Below are 19,846 nucleotides of genomic sequence, written 5' to 3' on the forward strand. Positions count from 1 at the left end.
GACTAAAGGCTTATGTGATTTTTAAAAAATCTCTTTAACCATTTTTAAAGTTTTATAAATTCAAGTGGTTTACTTTCGACAGTTCATGAACTATTTTTAGTTAATTTGAAATAAAGATATGGCGAACTCTAGGTATTTCACCATACTTGTTTTCCTCTGTACTTGAATTGTCTTTTTTTCCATATCAAATTGAGACATTTTAGTAGCTGTTCTGGTGGCTCTTAAGTAGTTGAGCTACTCACTGATATCAGTTGTAAAAAATTTCATAGCAGCCAGGAAATCTGGCCAAATATTTATTTGACAAAAACTCAATGTTGAAATGAAGCACACTAGTTGTTACACTTGTTTCAAAACTTCGACTCTTACTGGCTTTCCCAAATCATTGTCCAAAGTTGAAAAGATCTTATGAAGTTTAAGGAGAAATTTCTCACTTAAAAGGAAATATGGTAACACAAAAACCTAGAGCAACAATGGTATACATTCAAAACTGCAAAGTAAACTTAAAAGGCTATATATTGTATAATTCCAACTATACGATGTTCTGGAAAAGGCAAAACTGAGGAGACAGTAAGTTTAGTGTTTGCCAGGGGTTTGGTGGAGGAGGAATGAATAAAGGCAGAGCACAGTGGATTTTAGGGCAGTGAAACTACTCTGTATAAAGGTGGATTTGTCATTATACATTTGTTCAAACCCACAGAATGTACAAGGCCAAGAGTGAATCCTAATGTAAACTGTGGCCTTTGGGCGATAATAATGTGTCAATGTAGGCTCATCAATTGTAACAAATATACCACTCTGGTGCAGGATTTTGATAGTGGAGGGGGCTGTGCATATGCGAAGAGCAGAGCTTATGGGAAATAACTACCTTTTTGCTCAATTTTGCTGTGAATCTAAGACTGCTCGAAAAATAAGGTCTGTTTTAAAAAAAACAAAACTGCAAAGGAAAGAACTAATAAGTAAGGCAAACATGACATCATGGCTTTTACTATGAATGTCCTGGCTTCCTTTAAGTTCATACCACAAACTAGAAAGTCATTTTCTGTCCTGTATATTTGCGCAATCAGAACCACATATGAACTGATTTGTGCAAATACTGCCAACTTTTCCATTTTGAAGTAGTACCTGAAGTCAAACAATGGAAGTAATTAAGTCCTTCAGCCAGAATCAGCTTATTCAAAAAGCCTCATTCTATCTTTACTCTCATTCCATAAGAATAAATTCAAATTATCCTAATTCTATTAAAATAAAGATTTATTTTTAAAGAGGCTTATTTAAAATTTAAATCCAAATAAAAGCCTTAAAAATAAACTTCTCTATTTTGAATTAGCAGAAGATATCAAAACTCCGTTCAAGTAGATGATGGTTCTTCTCCATATGCTTATAAAAGCCAATTGTTTAATACTAAATCTCCACTCAGTAAGGACAGGCTGGGCTCCGCTGTAGTTTAAAAAACAAAAAACCAAAAAACACACCAAAATCTTAGTAGCTTAACATAATAAAAGTCTATTTTTTGATCATGCAAAGTCCACTGACGGTCCAACTGACCTCCATGTGGTCACTCAGAAATCAAGACTACTTTGATCTTGTGGTTTCACCATTTCAAGTGAGGCACCCTCTACAACGCCATGGCAAAGGTTTGTCACTGGCCTGGTCTGGGAGTGACACATACTACTTCTACTCACATTTAACTGGTCAGAACTAGCCCTTGCTCACCCACATGGGGGCTGGAAAGTGTAATTTTCTTTATGCCAGGAACTAAAGGAGTACAGATATTGGTGACCGCTAATAATGTCACCAAAATTCTTATATCTGTGTGAAATCAAGACTGAATGTAGAATGCTAACTCTTAACTCATTAAGATTAAAAATGAAAGCCATATCCAATGATCTAACAATTCTGGTATAGATTTTGGAGAATCTAGTGAGAAAAACAAATGGTTAGCATGCTAATCAAACTGGTTATTCCAAATACCCCAACTTCAGTAAGGCTGACAAGTGGCAGATGAGTGATAATAGTATATCTTTAATTCTTAAAAGGCCAGACAGGTATTGTGTAAATTAAAATGAAAACCATGTACTTTAGATACCAGGGTAAGCAAGCTATCATTAAAGTGTGAGAGGTTACAATTTGCATTCGTGACTCACATCAGCAGAGGTGGGAGCAGTAGAGAGGTAAGCTGATGCAGTTAATTCTATTAGAAAAGGGCTTCAGATTTTCTCTAATAACTCATAAAGACTGGCTGAGCCCCCCCAGTGCTGTGTGTGCTATAAAGGAGACAACTTTAGATTGGAAAAAGATTAATAGAATGCATAGCTGACCTCTTCACCCACAAATAAAAGTAATTTAAGAAAACAGAAAGCAAAACTATCTGTGAGTCAAAGCTATGAAAACATGAATTTCTCACCTTCTCACTTTTCTTACTCCCCACAAAGGTAATAAGTTGACTTCCTGAATAAGGTTAAAACTGACCATTTAGGTGTGGACAAATGCTTATCAAGTATGATTTTAATTTCAGTATGACTGATCTTGAGCTCTACTGCTGATAACTAACCAGCTCTACTGGTGATTTCAACCTGTGTAGTTCTTATGACTATTTCTAGCTCCAAACAGCAAGACCACATTTGCCACAATAGCAAATGAAATGTGTCAGGTGCACATTCAATTATAATATGATTCTTTTATCTAGAAAAAAAAAAAAAGGCAAAATAAGAATATGCAGCAAGAATATAATTTAACAGAGTTTTGAGAACATTCATTCCCCAAATAAAATACAGGAATGGATGAGGTGAAGTAATGTATAATACAACAAAACTTTTGCTAAATTCAAGGGTTACCTGAAAGATTAAAGAAAAACAAACAAACATATAAAAAGATAGGACATTTCATTTTTAATCAGTCAATAAAAGAAAAGAGTTCTGGACAATGTCAAATTCCACACACCATAATGCTATAGTTACACATTAAATATAATTACTATCTATACAGATGCAAAAATATAAAGTTCTATTTCATACAATAAAACCTTTTATAGAAACCATTTTAAAATTAAGCAGAACTTCTCAACATTAACATGTGAGGCATAAGTCTTTCTAAGGTTCCTTTAAAGGTTTTAAAGCAAAAATGCTAAAACTAAACACAATGTCCTTCTGTCAGTTCCCAAATTAAATCTACTTAAAACAAAAATTGATAGCTCAGTCATATACTACTTAAATAATATTGTTCAGCCAACTCTAGAATCCTCCATTTTTTCAAGTATGGAAACAGAACTCAAATATTCCATAATACAGTACTAAACAGATGGAATATTTAGGAAAGACTATGTTGTCATATGGCACAATATTGTTTCATTTCTTCAATACGTTTTGAAATAAATATCAGGTTTTTGTTTTACGTTTCTTCTAAAAGGCCAAAATTTTAATGTACATTAATCTTGACTGTGGTAAGATGTAAGAATGTAAAATGTAACATCAACATTTTATCACAAAAGTAAAGCTGGTAACAAACTATAAAAGGAGCCAGTACTCTACTCAGATATACCCAGGGATTAAAGCTCATCGTGATAGAAATATTCATCATGAAGCTGTCTGCCATAATCTGTGGCTTCGCTGGTAAGAAACAAGTCCTGGTTCTCCAGAATCTCTGCTTCAGAGAGCTTTCTGTCACTATTCAAATCCATTTCATCAATTAGATGAAGAGCCTTTAAAATAAAACAAAACAAAAAGGTGTCAAGTGTAATAAGCATTTTCAGAAAGATGTTCACATTTTAATGTGATTTGATTTGTCAAAACCATTCAGGTATGCCAAGTACTCATTATTGTCTAAGTATCTAAAAATATTAACCATTGTGACCAGGTCTGTCTACGGCGTCTCTCATTACCTCCTTCCTTAATTTCTGCTGGGTTCTGCCTCCTCCCAACTCAAATCCAATTCAGGATATCTCAAAGTAAACCAAAATTAATATAACTCATTTTGAGCCCCTGTAGGTAAATACAAATTTTTATTATTCTATTGTGCTATCAGATTAATAAATGATACAATCTTAACTTCTTTGTCTCCTTGAAAATCTAAAACAATCTAAAACAGATCATAGATTTAAATCAAGAAATAGCAATGCATTATTCCTAAATAAATAACTCCACTACTTCTTTCTTTGGCTTAAGATTTTGAATTTCCTTTACTATCAGTAGCACCAATTTGGGGATGAGAGAGTAATTCTGTAACACTTACCTCTTCTTGTGCAATGCCCTGATTATTGGGTACTACCCAAGACAACAGCTCTTGGGGATCAAGCCTGCCGTCAGCATCTTTGTCATAATCATTCAGGAATCTATCTTTCTCAACGAGTATCCACTCTGGATCTTCATTTGCTGCTTAATATACAAAAAGAAAACCCCCAAGAACATAAACGTGCATACGCAAGAATATCACATGTATCCAATAAGAAGTTTGGTATACCCCTAGAATAAAGGAAATGAATTTAAAGCTTACCAAATAAAGGAGGCCCAAAGAAACAGAGGTACTTAACTGAAATGTCCTGAAATAAGTATCAACTCTATAGTAATTTTCAAAAGTGATACTCAGAGTTTAAAAATTGTTGCTTATTATCACAAACTAGTAATTTGTTAACTGCTGCTACTTGTTCGGATACTGTTTTCCCAAGTTGGAGCTAGGTAATGTTTTTACGTACATCATGTGACTAAAGCTTCCTGCGTGCTCTTACAAAGCAATGCCATGTGTAATTTTAAAGTGACATTCACAATAAGTGATGCTTTTAAGCAACAATTCTGAAAAGACAGCTGCTTTCAGAAAAAGCTGCATTTAAAAACTCCTCAAATTTCAAACACTCAGCCACCTTCCAGTCTTACTCCAGTATTTATAGGATTCTATATTTTCTTCTCTTTCAAGATCTACATGCAAGGGTACAGAAGTCTGTTTAAAAATATCAACCTTTACTTCCTCACCCATTTGAATTGATGATTACATTTTATTTGTTTGAAAAGGAAGAAAAATGCTTGGATCTAGACGTGGAAATAAAAGTGAGTAAAAACAGCATTCTCAGATAAGCTTTAAGTCCCTTTGTTTCCCTTGTATTTTATTGAACTTGGCAGAACAAGGAGGAATCAAGCCCAGTTCTTCCATTTTCCTCTGTCAAACAGAACTCTCAATGAGCAAGACTGTCTTTCAATTTCTTTCTTCTTTTCCCACCCCCGCATCCACACATCCCCAAGCTACTTACTTGGGTCCCGCCTGTAGTCACCGAGAAATTCTTCCAAACTAACAAATCCATCACCATTTTTGTCATGTTCTTCTAAAGCCTCTTGAATGACAAATTCCTATTGCATGTCCGTTCACACACACACACAAAAAAATTAGTCACAAAAGTTTCAATCCCACCACCATCTGAATCAATGCTACTACAGAACTTATTTAGGAATAATTATTTTGGTTGTCCATACTTGCAAGACAATCTTTCTAAACACTGGAATTTAGAAGCAGGAATAAAACCCCAAATATTAAGTAGCTTAAAATTCAACATCCTTAAGTTTCTATTATTGAGCACTCCACTTCACCCTCCTGAACAACCTCGGCACTAAACTCACACTCCTATTTTCTGCAAATTACCCTCCTTCTGAAGAATGACATATCTTACTACCTTTGTGTTCTTTAATTCCACTTTCTCTCAAATCTATTAACAACCCCAAAAGAACCCTTGTCTTAGATGTCTTTGAATAGAGCTGCTGTTCTACCCCCAGACCTGAAATGGGGCAGTCCCCTATAAAACCTCAACCTCCCTGCTTCCTCTTCTACCAATCTACCCTATCCACACCAGACTGCCCCCAAATCTGTTCCTCACACTTACCAAGGCTTCTTACCAACCACTCCCCTCTGATCCAAAGATCACACCCTTTCTCGTTATACTTGACCCAGGATGACCTGTTTAATGGCCAGCTGCTTCAGTCCTTCTCTTATTACATTCCTATATCCCCTTGTACCCTCTTATTATGCCAATCCCTATCTAGTACATCAGACTCACTTCACTTTCTCCTTTATTCCAGAATCAGAGAAAGATACAAAAATAGAAACTAGTCCTTGTAAATTAATTTCTTGCCATTTTGGTGGGCTCTCACTGCAGCTTGGAAGTCTATCTCTGCCTCACTTTCCCTAACATACACTCTACAGCTGTTTTTTGAAACCTCCATTTTCCTTGGGCCTCACCCTAACTCTCTCCAATACACTCTTGACAAAGACCCTCCTGTTTTTCTAAACATGGTACAGGTCTTCTGAAATGCTTCCTTGTTTCCCAGCATCGCATCCTCACCTTTAATTACCTCTATATATGCCTCTGATCTCAGCAGTTAAAGCTCTCTCCCCCTCTTCTCTAGGGTGAAGCCCTCAACTGTCTTCCTAGATCCCATACTACCCCATTTCCTGAGTGCTTTCTTTAACTCTTAACTCCAGCCTCTCCCAAGGCTCCAATCTCTTCTCCACCAGCTCCTTCTTCTATGCGTTTAAAAACATTCAAGTCCCCAATGACTTTGCTGCACTCTTTAGCCACCATCCTGGTTTTTCTTTTCCTCTAATAGGTTATACCTACTATTCTCGTTTCCTCATTACCTGCTGCCACCCAAATACCTTTCAATCTGGATTCTAGCATCACAACTATAATGAAATATATTCTCAAAAGTCTACCATTCTAGTCAAACCCAGGGGCTTTATCTACATCTGTATGAAATAATACTTAAATACAAGTTGTTAGCGTTTTTTAAAATCAAATATTACAGATTTTATGTATAGAAACCAGGGGCTCTTAACCTGGATATCCAAAGATTGGTTTTAGAGAGAGGATCTGAGAATCTCTTGAAATTATAATCCAATACTTCACGTGTATGAGCATGGACATACATAGGATTTTTCTGGGACACAGTACATAGTTTGCATCATATTTTTTAAAGGAGTCTATGACCCAGTAAAAGAATCACTGATCAAAATGATTATTCCTCCATTCAAGTAATCCTCTTGGGAAACAATAGATTTATTTCAATAATGTTGCCTTGGTTAAAATAATTTTTGGAACTACATGAATGAAAATATCTTTAAATTCCAAATTCTAATCCAAAGTAGAATCACTTAGTTGATCTTGTACACCTGCCTTTTCCTATATCAAATATACCCTTAAAGGGAAAAAGGGATACACAAAAACAATGAAGATAAATAGGAATTAATGAAGCTGCTCTGAATGAGACACCACTTTATGGTCACACACCTTATATGCTGCCATCAAGGCCAACTCAGCACAAAGAACATACTTCCCCGTACTGACACACCCCATTCTGCAATGGGCTTTCATTGTTAGGCAAGCCCCAAACCTCACAGTCATCTCTGACTCTTGCCCCCCTCCCTTCCCGTGTTTAGTCAGTCAACATTCCTGTCTATGCTTTCTTCAAAATGTTGGTCAAGTCTAATTCATTCCACTGCCACCTTGTATTCCAGGGCCATAACATATAATGCCTAAATTATTTCATTGCTTTCACTGGTCATTTCCCTCCTCAGTCTTCAACTGTTCCTTATTCCGAGGTAATCAAGATCCAACATCCTCTGCCTACCATGCTAGGGCTCAATTTTTGGCCCTAATTGGCCCTAATTGGCCCTAATTAAAACAAATTGTGCCAATGTTCTTAAACTAGGTCATGTATTTTGTGCCAAGTGAGAAATCAGATGCCTCACAGTGGCAAGAGAAGTGGTACTAATGGTGGTGTCTTGCCACTGAGCTACAGAGAAAAACGTATCTGGCAGCCTTGCTATCAAGGTAGCAGCATCTGACCATGACCCATTAAACAAAAAGCTACATCTTCCCTCCCTGAAATGTCCGGGGAACTAAGCCACATGGCTGGAGGCTTATGCCAGGCAACAGACCTCAATATAAATGTTTGGCCTATTTTTTAAAAGCCATGTCTTATATTAATCTTTACCCTCCAATACGATAGTTTCTGCTCTCAAGAAGCTTATCAAGTCATAGGAGGGACTTAATCAGTGTTAAATTAAACCTAGAGTCCAACAAAATTTTGAAGAGCTGGTACTTCTTTTAAGCACTAAAGGGATGAGAGGACTCATTATGCCTGAAGTTGCAAAAACATCATTAGTCATTAGCTGTACCCCCCACCCTACCCCCACACACCCTATGAAAAGGGATCCAAATGTGATACATTCTCCCAGACCAAAAGTTTTCACAAGTGATGCTGTAAACTAAATAGGAAATTCTAGTGTTACTAATACTGAAAAACCAGAGGAAAGTCGGGAAACTACAAAAGGACAAGGAAGGCACTGAAGATAATGTGGTTACGAAACAGAAACTAGACAGGGAAAGACTGATGCTCATATATGTTACAGAGATTAAAGAACACTCATTCCTTACCTTCTTCCTCCCAATAAGCACACCCCACCCCACCCCACCAGAAAACCTCCTTCTTCCCACTCCTTATCTTAAGCAGGGAAAACTTCAGATCTTCCTGTCTCCCAAAATTCTGTTTGCCATACAATTCATTTTAATTACTTTGTAAAAGCAAGTTTTAAAATTTTGGTCATTCAATAGTCATCTTGAAATGTTTCTTCCTTACCGCCATGTAATCAACTTCTTCAGGATGCTCAAAAGCAATAAATTCTTCAAGATTCAAACCAGGACCTGAATCCTGGTTAGCTTTTTCAAATCTCTTCTTGTCCTTTAAATGAAGCTTTGAAAATTAAATATTGAACATGTTTAAGGGTCTCATCCATACCATAACATTATTAAAAATACTTTGAAAAATACAACTATGTGAAATCTAAAGTACATTTACACCCATTATCATATTTTATCTTCACATCATCCCTTTGAAGGTAAGTTGGGCAAATAACAAACATTTATTAGAAGCAGTACAGAGACACAGGCTCTAGAGTCAGAGAAACTCAGATCTGAATTCCAGCAATGCCACTCACTAGCTTATTACTTAGGGCAAACTGCTTAACCTCTCCAGTCTCCTCACCTATACAATTGGGATAATCTGACACCAAAAGCAACAAAAGCAAAAATAAACAAGTGGGACTATATCAAACTAAAAGGCTCTGCACAGCAAAAGAAACCATCAATAAAATGAAAGCTACTGAATGGGAGAAAATATTTGCAAATCATATATATGATAAGGGGCTAATATCCAAAATATATAAAGAACTTGTACAACTCAATAGAACAAAAACCAAACAGTCCAACTAAAAAAATGGGCAGATCTGAATAGACATTTTCCAAATACATACAGATGGCCAACAGGTAAATGAAAAGATGCTCAACATCATAAATCATCAGGGAAATGCAAATCAAAACCACAATGATATATCACCTGACACCTGGCTGTTACAAAAAAGACAAGAAATAACAGGTGTTGGTAAGGATATGGAGAAAAGAGAACTCTTGTGCACTGTTGGTGGGAATGTAAATTGATGCAGCTACTACGGAAAACAGTATGGAGATTCCTCAAAAAATTAAAAATAGAACTACCATCTGATCCAGGAATTCCACTTCTGGGTATTTATCCAAAGAAAATGAAAACACTAACTCAAAAAGATATACGAGCCTCTATGTTCACTGCAGCATTATTTACAATAGCCAACATATAGAAACAACCTATATCCACTGATGGATAAATGGATAAAGAAATTATATACAGTAAGTCCCCCATATACGAACCTTCAAGCTGCGAATTTTCAAAGATGCAAACGTGCATTCATATGTCCAATTACGTAAGTTAGTTTACGTGACGGGCATACATTGTCACGTGCGTGCATTCTCTACAAGTGGTTGTGCTTTTGTGTACTTTACTGTACAGTACCGTATAGAGTACAGTGGTACAGTATCTTTATTTCAAGCCCAGGATGTCCGGAAGCAAGCGTAAAAGCAGTGGTAATGTAGCTGGTACTGCTAAGAAGCACCAAGCTATAACAACAGAAACAAAAGTGAAAATAATTGAGAGTGGAACGAGGTGAAAAGATGGAATTGGAGGCCCAGAGAAAGGATGAAGAGAGACAAAAGGAAGAAGAAGTAACTAAAGAACTGAAGAGATTCACGACACAGGAAATGGTAAGGGGATTTTCTTTACTTGAGGAGGCACTGTTACTTTTCGAGGCACAGGACCCAAACATAGAATGGTACACGAAGGTTGCAGTAGCCATTCAGAATGCAATCCAGTGCTACCGTGTCATCTATGACAAGAAAGAAAGAGCTACTACCCAGCTATCACTGGATCATTTTTTCAAGACGGTAGATAGAATTGAATCCAGCAAGGAACCAGAACCTGTGCCATCAGTGTCAGGCGTGAGTGACATTGCAGCTTGCCCTCCGTCTCCTATTGCTGATGATCCTTCAGCTCTACCATCTCCCACCTCCTCTCCCTCCTCCAGTAAGTAACACTTCTTGCCTGTTCACTCGATGCCAGCCCCTGTATGCCAGCTGTTGTACTGTACTACTGTACTTTTCAAGGCACTGTACTATAAGATTAAAAATGTTCTCTTTATTGTTTGTGTTTATGTATTATTTGTGTGAAAAGTATTATAAACCTATTACAGTACAGTACTATATAGCCGATTGTGTTAGGTGGGTACCCAGGCTAACTTTGTTGGACTTAACGAACAAATCGGACTTACGAACGTGCTCTCTGAACGGAACTCATTCGAATGTAGGGGACTTATTATTCAGCCATAAAAAAGAATAAAATCTTGCCATTTGAGACAATATGGATGTACCTTGAGGGCATTATGCTAAGTGAAATAAGTCAGAGAAAGACAAATACGGTATGATCTATGTGGAATCTAAAAACAAACAAACAAAAAATTCCCCCAAAACCAAGCTCAAGATACAGAGAACAGACTGGTGGTTGCCAGGGGTGGGGAGGTGGCGAGGTGACAGAAATGGGTGAACCGGTTTTTTTTTTTTTTTAGTTTAAATAAATTGAATTTATAATAAATACGAAAAAAATCTCTGTTAAGCAATTGGGATGAGAATTCCTATCAAGCAATTAGAAACCTTAAGTATTAGGTATTAAATAAATGTTACATATTACTATTATTGATAGAAAAACTGAGATTAAAATGATTTATTGAAAGGGATGTCAGAAAAACAGCTAAAATATGTTGAACTTGGATCCTCCCTGTTCTTTCTACAGTACTACACACTATCTTCTTTAACAGTCGCAATAATTTTTTTAATGTCCCCAAAGCAATAAATTTAGACTATGTATTAATTCTTGGTATGTCTATTTCTGTTTCTGGTCTTCAAAATGACTTTTCAAAAACATGTTAACAGGTTTCAAAAAATAGTCCTTTTATGAGAATACTTTTGACAAATGTACATAATATTTGGAAGTCTACTCTTTGTAGGTTCTTTACAGTGCTAATTCTGTATGTCCAGATAAAACACATCAAAAGCTGAAAAGGGCCTATCTTGAGGTCGAGGTTAAATAATCATACCCTTTTCTACTTTCTCACACCCATCTTCCTTTTTTTTCCCCCAAGTACACTCTGATAGGAAACCAAGAAGTAGCAGCTATTAGGGACAAGGCTGCTTTTAATGAATTTCTCAAAGGTAATTCTGTGATTAAGAGCCTTGGAAGCCAATAGTGGCATATTGCTAATCCTGCATAAATTCTATTTTGAGAATTTCTGGGAATAACTTTCTATAAACTTATGTGTATTAAACTGCACATTTTTGAAAAAGTACAATTTCAAATATTTTAGAAGCTTTCAATTTATGTGATTCACTGTTGAAAAGAAATACTCTGTTCGGTTTTTTGGAATAGTAGAGGTTAGGTAGCAGTCATTTACTGAAACACTAGTTCTTTTACGTTGATTGATTTACAGTGGAGAGGCTCATTTCTTTCCCCAAAGAATTTGTCTTTTAAACATCCAGATTCCACTAGCCAGTTATATCCACCCAATCATGACAGGGGGAAAAAACTGTTTCCAAATAGCTGTTTTAACTTAATGTTTCATAATTTTAAATAATTAGACCAAATAATTTACATGTTATGTTCAGGTTTAACATGGGGAAAAGTAGAAAAATAAGAACTCGAGGTACTTTGTTGAGTCAATCAATTTCTTTTTGAATAAATCACTATTCAAAATACTAAGTGCTTAGATTTCCTTATGAAAGAACCCTTCAATTCAGAGCAAAAAGGTCCATGTTTCAGTAGAGGGAGCAGAATTTGGCCAAATTTGCCTATGGAAAGAAAGGATCTCTTTCAACAGCTAAGATTTCTTTAAAAAAAAAAAAAAAAAAGGTAGTTTTCTGGTTTACATTTCTCAGTTTTAAAAATAAAATGAAATAACGTGCTTTTTAAAAGTTTTACTCATTTGAGGAACACAATTTAAGAGAGACTCATATTAAAGAAGCCAATACGTTGCAAGACTTTTTTCAAAGTAGCAAATTTCTAAAAGAGAACAACAAAAGACTATCAGTTTCATAAAACCTCAACACTTTTTTCTTCTGTATAAAAACCTTGTGTTCTAGTGGAGAGTAGGAAGTACTATACACAGTAATAAAAAGATAGAAACTACCATACTCGTTTATTTTATATTGTAACAGAAACTTGTGAAGAACAAAACTGCCATCTTTTGGTAGACTAAAAATTTTACATGAGGAAATATATAACTTGTGACACCAGAAAAAAAGTCTAGGTCTTATTCTGATTAGCCACATGCAAGATAATATCTTACATAAATAAATATTGCTTATACATGCACATTCAGCGGCTGGCTTTAGAAGTTAGAGCAATTGAGCTTCTGCCAGGTTGGTCCTCAAACTTTAATTATCCTGCTTAAAAGTGCTGACTATACTTGTTCATCAGATCATAAAGAAATGCTTTTTCAGACATTTCACAGCCTGAGAGGGTCATTATTCCAGGCTATCTCTATTCTCTATATGAAAACATCAAAAATAAGATAAAATTCAGGTATCAAATTGATTTTTGTTTTTTATTAGGCTTCCATATAGAAACATTTTATTTTATTTAGATATCCAATTACTTTTTATGATTATTTTATGGTATAATGTTTAGTCTGTTACTTCGATTAAGACCGATTCATTCTTCATCCTTGATTTTTTATTTTGAATAATAATGCAGCTGTGTCTGGGTTCATCTTTACACCCCACATCCACTTTTAGTGGGTTATATCTATATATATCAAATTCTAATAAAGTATTATAAATAGAACTCCATGTAGAGACATATTCCTGTGTTGTCAAAGAATAACCATTAGAACTCCCATTGAGAAGTGTTCATTTTAGGGATCCATAAATTCCTTTAGGCTATTAAGGTCCATCTAATTCATTCTTTAAAAGTAGAGTCTTATAATCAACATGTACTGAGTACCTGGGTGGGGAACATAGCATTAGAACCAGACATCTTTTAAAAGAAAAACTGTTCATAAATACTTTATATTAACAAGTCATGTACCTTTTCAAAGTGAAGATTTTCTTCTCAACATCATCATGTATTATTTCATCCCACACCCCCAACCCACAAAAGAATACAGATTTAAAAAACTACACACGTTTCTTATTTTTGATGGGATGCTAATTGAATCTTTTGAGTGAAAAAAAAAAAGGACAGAATCTAATTCTAGTAACATTTTAAAATACTGTATTTAACTTCTGTATTATTCTCTGGCAGGGAAGTCATAATATCATACCATGGTTTGGTTTTAGAAAAGTCTTGGAATGCAAATGATGCTTTTAAGATGAGTTAATTCCTATAGTAAAGGAGAATAACTAGTAGACAAATCCCAGATCTCATTATTATCATTTGTTTTCTTTTTAGCACTAAGTAGTGAAAAGACTGATTTACACTCTTTTCAGTCTGCTGTAAGATGAAGACCCAAATAAGGAGAAAAAAAGGAGCAAAGACATTTTTCCCCTATATATTAAATCCTAACTAATCTAAAGCTGATATAGTTAACAAATGCTTAAACAACTTTCAAAAGCTGATTGTATATAAATATTAAAGATAAACATGTGAATCATACATGCTTTCTTCAACAGTATTCGTTCAAATCAACATAGAAGAGTTTACCAGTCCAACTGCTACTATCAATATTTATTACTGTTTCTCCATACTATTATCATTCCCATTTTTAGATATGAGGAAACTGAGGCATAAGGAGGTCTGACTTAACCTAAAGCTGCACCACTGTTAAGTGGTATGCCTGAATGTGAAGCCAAGCAGACTGGCTCCAAAGCTGGAGCTCTTAACCTCCACACCAGTGGTATATGCATAGCATATGCATAATCATTAGCAGAGAAACAACCAATTTTGAGTTAGTGATGGCCTACAGAGTTCAAGTGGCCAATATGAAATAAAATAAATAGCATATACACTGATAAAATATGGCCATGGTAAAAACAAAAAGGTAGATACTAATAATGGGATAGGTAAGTTAAGGAATAGAGGAGCCTCAAATGTTTTCCAAGCATCCTTGATTAATATTTTGGGACACAACGCTTGCAACAAGGTGTTCGGTTTTATTTTTTCCACGTACAAAAAACTCTTTTAAAAAAAGTCTTGGGGCTTCCCTGGTGGCGCAGTGTTTGGGAGTCCGCCTGCCAATGCGGGGGACGCGGGTTCGAGCTCTGGTCTGGGAGGATCCCACATGCCGCGGAGCGACTGGGCCCGTGCGCCACAACTACTGAACCTGCACTATAGAGCCCGCGAGCCACAACTACTGAGCCCGCATGCTACAGCTACTGAAGCCTGCGTGTCTGGACCCCGTGCTCCACAACAAGAGAAGCCACCCTAGTGAGAGGCCCGCGCACCGCAACAAAGGGTGGCCCCTGCTAGCCGCAACTAGAGAAAGCCCGTGTGCAGCGACGAAAGACCCAATGCAGCCAAAAATAAATAAATTAAATTAAAAAAAAAGTCTTTAAAATTACCTCTGAAATACAAACGTATTTGAAATAGTAATTTCTCAAGCTTATAGTAATTTGTCTTAAAAAGTTCCTACTAATTACTAAGTAAAAAGTCTTTAAAAGTTCCTACTGATTCCTAAATATTGCCTTCCTCAACTCTGCTTAAGAAATATATTTCAACAAATTAAACCACGAGACACAACAGAACTCATAGTGATACTGAATCTTCAAAAATAAATTATTTTAAATGGTGCAGCCACTATAGAAGACAGTATTGCAGTTCCTAAGAAAATTAAAAATAGAATTACCATATGATCTAGCAATTCCACTTCTGGATATATACCCAAAAGAATTAAAGGCAGGGTCACGAAGACATATTTGTACACCCACGTTCATAGCAACATTACTCACAATAGCCAAAAAGCTGAAGCAACTCAACTGTCCATTGATTGATGAATGGATAAACAAAATGTGATATATACATATAATGGAATATTATTGTCTTTAAAAGGAAATTCCGACACATACTACAACATGGACGAACCTTGAGAACGTTAAGTTAAATAAGCTAGTCACACACACACAAAAATGTTAGGATTCCACTTATACGAGGTACCCTGAATAGTTGAATTCAGAGACAGAAAGTCGAGTGGTGGTTGCCAGGGGGCTGGGGCAAGTGGAAACGAGGAGTTGTTTAATGTGTTTAGGGTTTCAGTTCTGCAAGATGACAAGAATTCTGCAGATTGGTTGCCTAACAATGTGAATGTACTAAACAATATTGAACGGCACACTTAAAAATAGTTAAAATGTAAATTTTATGTTATATGTACCTTACCACAATTTTAAAAAGTTTTAGAGTTATTTTATATAAAACTATGTGCTTAAAAATGGGAATAGGCCTCTATAGTCTTCTTAATAAATATGATAATAAAACCAATTGTTCAATAACAAAAAAAAATAAAATATTGAGATACATATTCAAAATACACTAAAAAAGCAACCCTGGAAATGAGGACAAATGATGCAGCTGAGAAATACAGATGCAAGGATAACTGAAGTAGTCCAGAATAAGAGTCCTAAATCTGGCTAGAAAGGAAACCATCAAAATGACCACTGAAATGAAACAGGTGATAGAGAACAAGGCAATCAATCTCTGACCTCAGGCCTCTTGTGCTCACTCATGCAGGAAGGTAAAGTGAACTGATATGATCAAAAGCTTGTGCACACATACTCACCAGCCGAAAAGACTCCTCTTCTGCATCATCCAGAGCAGTGTTCTCATCAAAGTCGATTACGCGATCATACATCTGAATATTGTATTCATCCCACGACACACTAGCATCACTGTTTTTATCATATTCAATGAACTGTTGTTTTGCTTCTTGCATAGCATAATGTTTAAAAGACATTTGAATCCATGAACTGAGTTCACCTATGAGAATTTCCCAGAACACAATGAATGTGATAGTAATTCTGATACTTAAAAGGAGTGAGGATTTCTAAACATTCTTTAAAAGCAAAGAAAACTTTAGTGTATATAAATAGTGAGTGAGAACTGGCCTAGTTGTATTCATAGAAATAGGAGTAGGAGGCGGGGAGAGCTGTTTGGAGTCTTAAGAATGTTATAATATGTGATCTACACAGAATGTAAGCTCTTTGAGTACAGAGAGTTTTGGTATGTTTTGTTCATTGAGGTACTCCAAATGCCTAGGAAGCACCTGGCTCAACAAGTATTTATTAAATAAACTACCAATTGGCCAAAATAGCACTTGACTTTTAAAACATATTATCCAAAAAATTGCAGATAACTTTTGCTAATTATCACAGATCTCTCAGGAAGCACAAATATTTGAATAACTACCCATTTATTTTAATATGTATTGGAAAAAACAGTGTTCTTCATTTATGAAAGTAATATAAAGTTTTCCTTTAAAATACATTCTACATTGAGTTGAATCAAGACTATATTAAGGGAATAATAGATAAGTAAATAGGGCCTAAATTGTGAAAAATGTACTCAAGTGACTGAAGTTTGAGAAATACTGTTACAGTACATTCCCTTTAACGATGTCATAAAGCATCTGGAGGAAATTTTAACAAAGTTATGGGTAGCAATTATGATTTATGCCCTTCTTGTAATAGCTATCTGTCTTAACTGGGTACCTGAAGACATAGGGGAAAAGCTTCTAAATCGCAAATGTCCACTTTCAGATAAACTTTTAAAAATCTATCAGAGATATTTACTATACTGCATTATAGAAAAAAGGGGGTGGGGGAAGAAAAACATGAATATTTGCAAGGAAGCAAGAGTACCCATTTGGTTTAAAGATAATACACCACTTGGTTTAAAGAGTGGTACTACTCTGTTGGTTTGGGGGAAGGTCAGGTGAATAGAAAAGTAAAGACACTTTGTCCCTCCTGAAACTCTAAATCAGGGCAGAATAATTATGGCAACCATGTATTGAACAATTATTATATATCAGGTCCTCTATATACTTTGTCTCTAAACTTCAAAACAAGGCAATTATAATAATTGTTTTACAGTTCAGGAAATTGAGGTTCGGAATTGAGGACTCACAGCTAATGAGTAGCAGAGTCTAGGTTCAAACCCATGTTTGGCTTCAAAGTCCAAACTGAACTTAGCTGTCTCTCAAGAACCTGAGTCCAGTCCTGGCGCTTAAAGTGCAAATAAGCAAAATTCCCTGAAGAGTCCTCAAGTAGAATGATCATCATGTTTTAACAGAATACAGAACGAAACAGAGGTCAGAAACAGGGGTTCATACTTCAGCTCTGCCGTAAGGAATAAGTTTACCCTCTCTAGGTTTTGTTTTCTCATCTATAAAACGAAGATTTGGACTAAGTTCCTTTTAATTTTAACTTTTTAAAAAGCTTACTATTAAATATTTGAACACATGTAGGCCCTTACAGATAAATAGCACCAAGTCTTCCAAATCAACTTGTTTTATGTGCTCTCTAGTGTAACCAAAGATGTACCTATTCTTATTGGATAATTAGTCTAAAGGTTCTGTTCTTTAAGTACAAGGAACAAAACCTTAATATTCCTGAGGGCACCAATGTGAATACTTCATTGACAACACATCTTGAATTTACCAATCAGCTTATAATTCTCTCTCCAGCAACTTCATTCTTCAGATGCTGAGCAGCATTTAAGTAAGAGTTATAAGAAAACAGCTCCTGAATTTTTATTGAGGATCAACTTGGAAAGTTGATCGGGTGCATCACATGAATTAAGCAATGAGTTGAGGCAGATGCACAGCAATTTATTTGGAATATTCTTTTAAGAATCTGTGCATTTCATTTCTGGCTCTAGAATCTACCTAAGAGCACTCACTTTGTTTTTTTGTTTGTTTTTTAAGTGAAGGATATTAAAGACTGAATTAAGTCCAGGAGATACGGGTTCTAATCCTGGCTTTGCGACTCACTGGAGCAAGGCACTTACGCCTCTGGGCTTCAGTTTCTTCATCCTTACAAAAAGAGGTGGACACAATGATTCTAAGGCCTCTACCAGTTATAATAATTTGTGATAAACATAATTCACATGCAACAGGTCCTTTTCTACTTGCTTATAAAAAGAAGCAAGTTGTTAAGATTCTAATGAAGCATATATTAAAAGAGCAATAAACCACTTAATGCCTTAAGAAGGTTTTTAGCATGTTTCTCTAAAGTGAATCATGTTGATATTGATAAAAAGTCATGTGAGGAGCAGGGCGTTTGCTCTAGGTATGACTTGCACATACCATGTAGGGTCAGTGATGTTTATATATTACTGGAGAAAGCACTGAGTGTTAGTTGGTATCCTATGTCTAAAGATTTCCAGGTATAAAACCTACTCACCATGTCCTTTTTTCCCCTCTCACACAGTACCTGTAATTGGTTGGAACACTAGCAATCTACACTCAACAGACACCCTGCTTAAATGTTTGTATTTCTGTCTCCTACAAAGGGATGTCTCCATTGTTAGTTGTGTAGGACGTCCTTACTTTCGGTGAGAAAGCCATCTGAGTCCAAGTCAATTTTCTCTATGATTGACTTCAGTCTTTTGTGTTGCTCTTCGGGGGTGAGTTTAACATATTCATCGACTTCTTCCTTTGGGGGGTAAGCGATATACGGGGGAGGGGGTCAAGCATTACTATCAGGAGGGCAAAATGGTGGAGAAAAATAGAGCTACCCTTGCTGAGGGCTTCTGGGGTGACCCACACCTGCTCTCCAAGGCCCCTGCCCCCTACACACCCTCAGTGATCCTGCCCCTTGTAGGGAGGGTAGAAGGGATCCGGCTCCTGGGCCGCGCTATTTTCTCAGGCTTACAGCCCTCGGGGTCCACGGGAGAGTGAGCTGCGCCCCGCCCGGCCCCCACTGTCAGGCTGCCCCGGCCAGGCCTCGCCCGGCCGCCCCCTTTGTCCCGGGACAAAGCCCGCGGCAGCCGCGCTGCGAGGCCCGGCCCTCCCAGCCCCCGGCCTGGCCGCCTCACCTCGCCGCCCAGTAGCGCCTCGCGGTCGTAGTCGGCGCGGTGCTCGCCCCGTGGGTAGTGCAACTCTTCGGCCTCCCCGGCGCCGGCTGCCGCGGCGCACAGCAGGAGCAGCCCCAGCGTGGCGGGCCTCGAGCCCAGCCGCATCGCGCCGGCCAGCCGCGGACACACAGAGAGGTGAGGAGGGAGGCGGGAGGGGCCCAGGCCGGCGGCGGCGCTCAGCGGGCGGCGCGGCGTACGTGGGGAGGGTGGAACGGAACGCGGACAGGGCCGTGGCCTCCGTTCCTCGGGTGATCACCGGCTGAAGCCCGAGCGACAATTGCGCTGATGCAGCATGCCAGGCCGAGGCTTATATAGCCCCGGCGGAGGGGCGGGGCGCCAGACCGCGCCGATGATTGGACCGCAGGGCTGGGGCCGGGCCGCGGGGATGTGGC

At 37.2% G+C, this 19,846-nt stretch overlaps 1 protein-coding gene across 3 annotated transcripts; it reads right to left on the reverse strand.

Moving 5' to 3' along the window:
• Window positions 1-2,865: 2,865 nt before the first annotated feature.
• Window positions 2,866-19,722, reverse strand: RCN2 (reticulocalbin 2). 3 transcript variants are annotated; one of them, XM_082387056.1, is made up of 7 exons: window positions 19,416-19,722; window positions 18,928-19,033; window positions 16,162-16,358; window positions 8,616-8,717; window positions 5,237-5,333; window positions 4,228-4,370; window positions 2,866-3,697 (listed from the first exon to the last, which is right to left on the reverse strand). In XM_082387056.1, exons 1-7 carry the CDS (start codon window positions 19,557-19,559, stop codon window positions 3,545-3,547), a joined length of 942 nt encoding a protein of 313 aa, XP_082243182.1. In that variant the 5' UTR covers window positions 19,560-19,722; the 3' UTR covers window positions 2,866-3,544. The 3 variants fall into 3 exon arrangements, with proteins under 3 accessions (XP_082243182.1, XP_082243181.1, XP_082243180.1); XM_082387055.1 differs by having other exon boundaries at window positions 4,228-4,367; window positions 8,616-8,729; XM_082387054.1 differs by having other exon boundaries at window positions 8,616-8,729; window positions 19,416-19,720.
• Between the last annotated feature and the right edge of the window lie 124 nt (window positions 19,723-19,846).

The sequence above is a fragment of the Balaenoptera borealis genome (genome assembly GCF_965194805.1).
Source record: "Balaenoptera borealis genome assembly, chromosome: 3".
NCBI classification, from domain to species: Eukaryota; Metazoa; Chordata; class Mammalia; order Artiodactyla; family Balaenopteridae; genus Balaenoptera; species Balaenoptera borealis.

Coding starts and splice junctions, on each gene's coding strand:
- RCN2 (XM_082387054.1), bottom strand. CDS start 19,559: ATGCGGCTGGGCTCGAGGCCCGCCACGCTGGGGCTGCTCCTGCTGTGC. Junction 5,334..8,615: donor AAGAAGTTGATTACATGGCG/GTAAGGAAGAAA, acceptor GACATGCAATAG/GAATTTGTCATTCAAGAGGC. Junction 4,371..5,236: donor TGACTACAGGCGGGACCCAA/GTAAGTAGCTTG, acceptor TTGTATATTAAG/CAGCAAATGAAGATCCAGAG.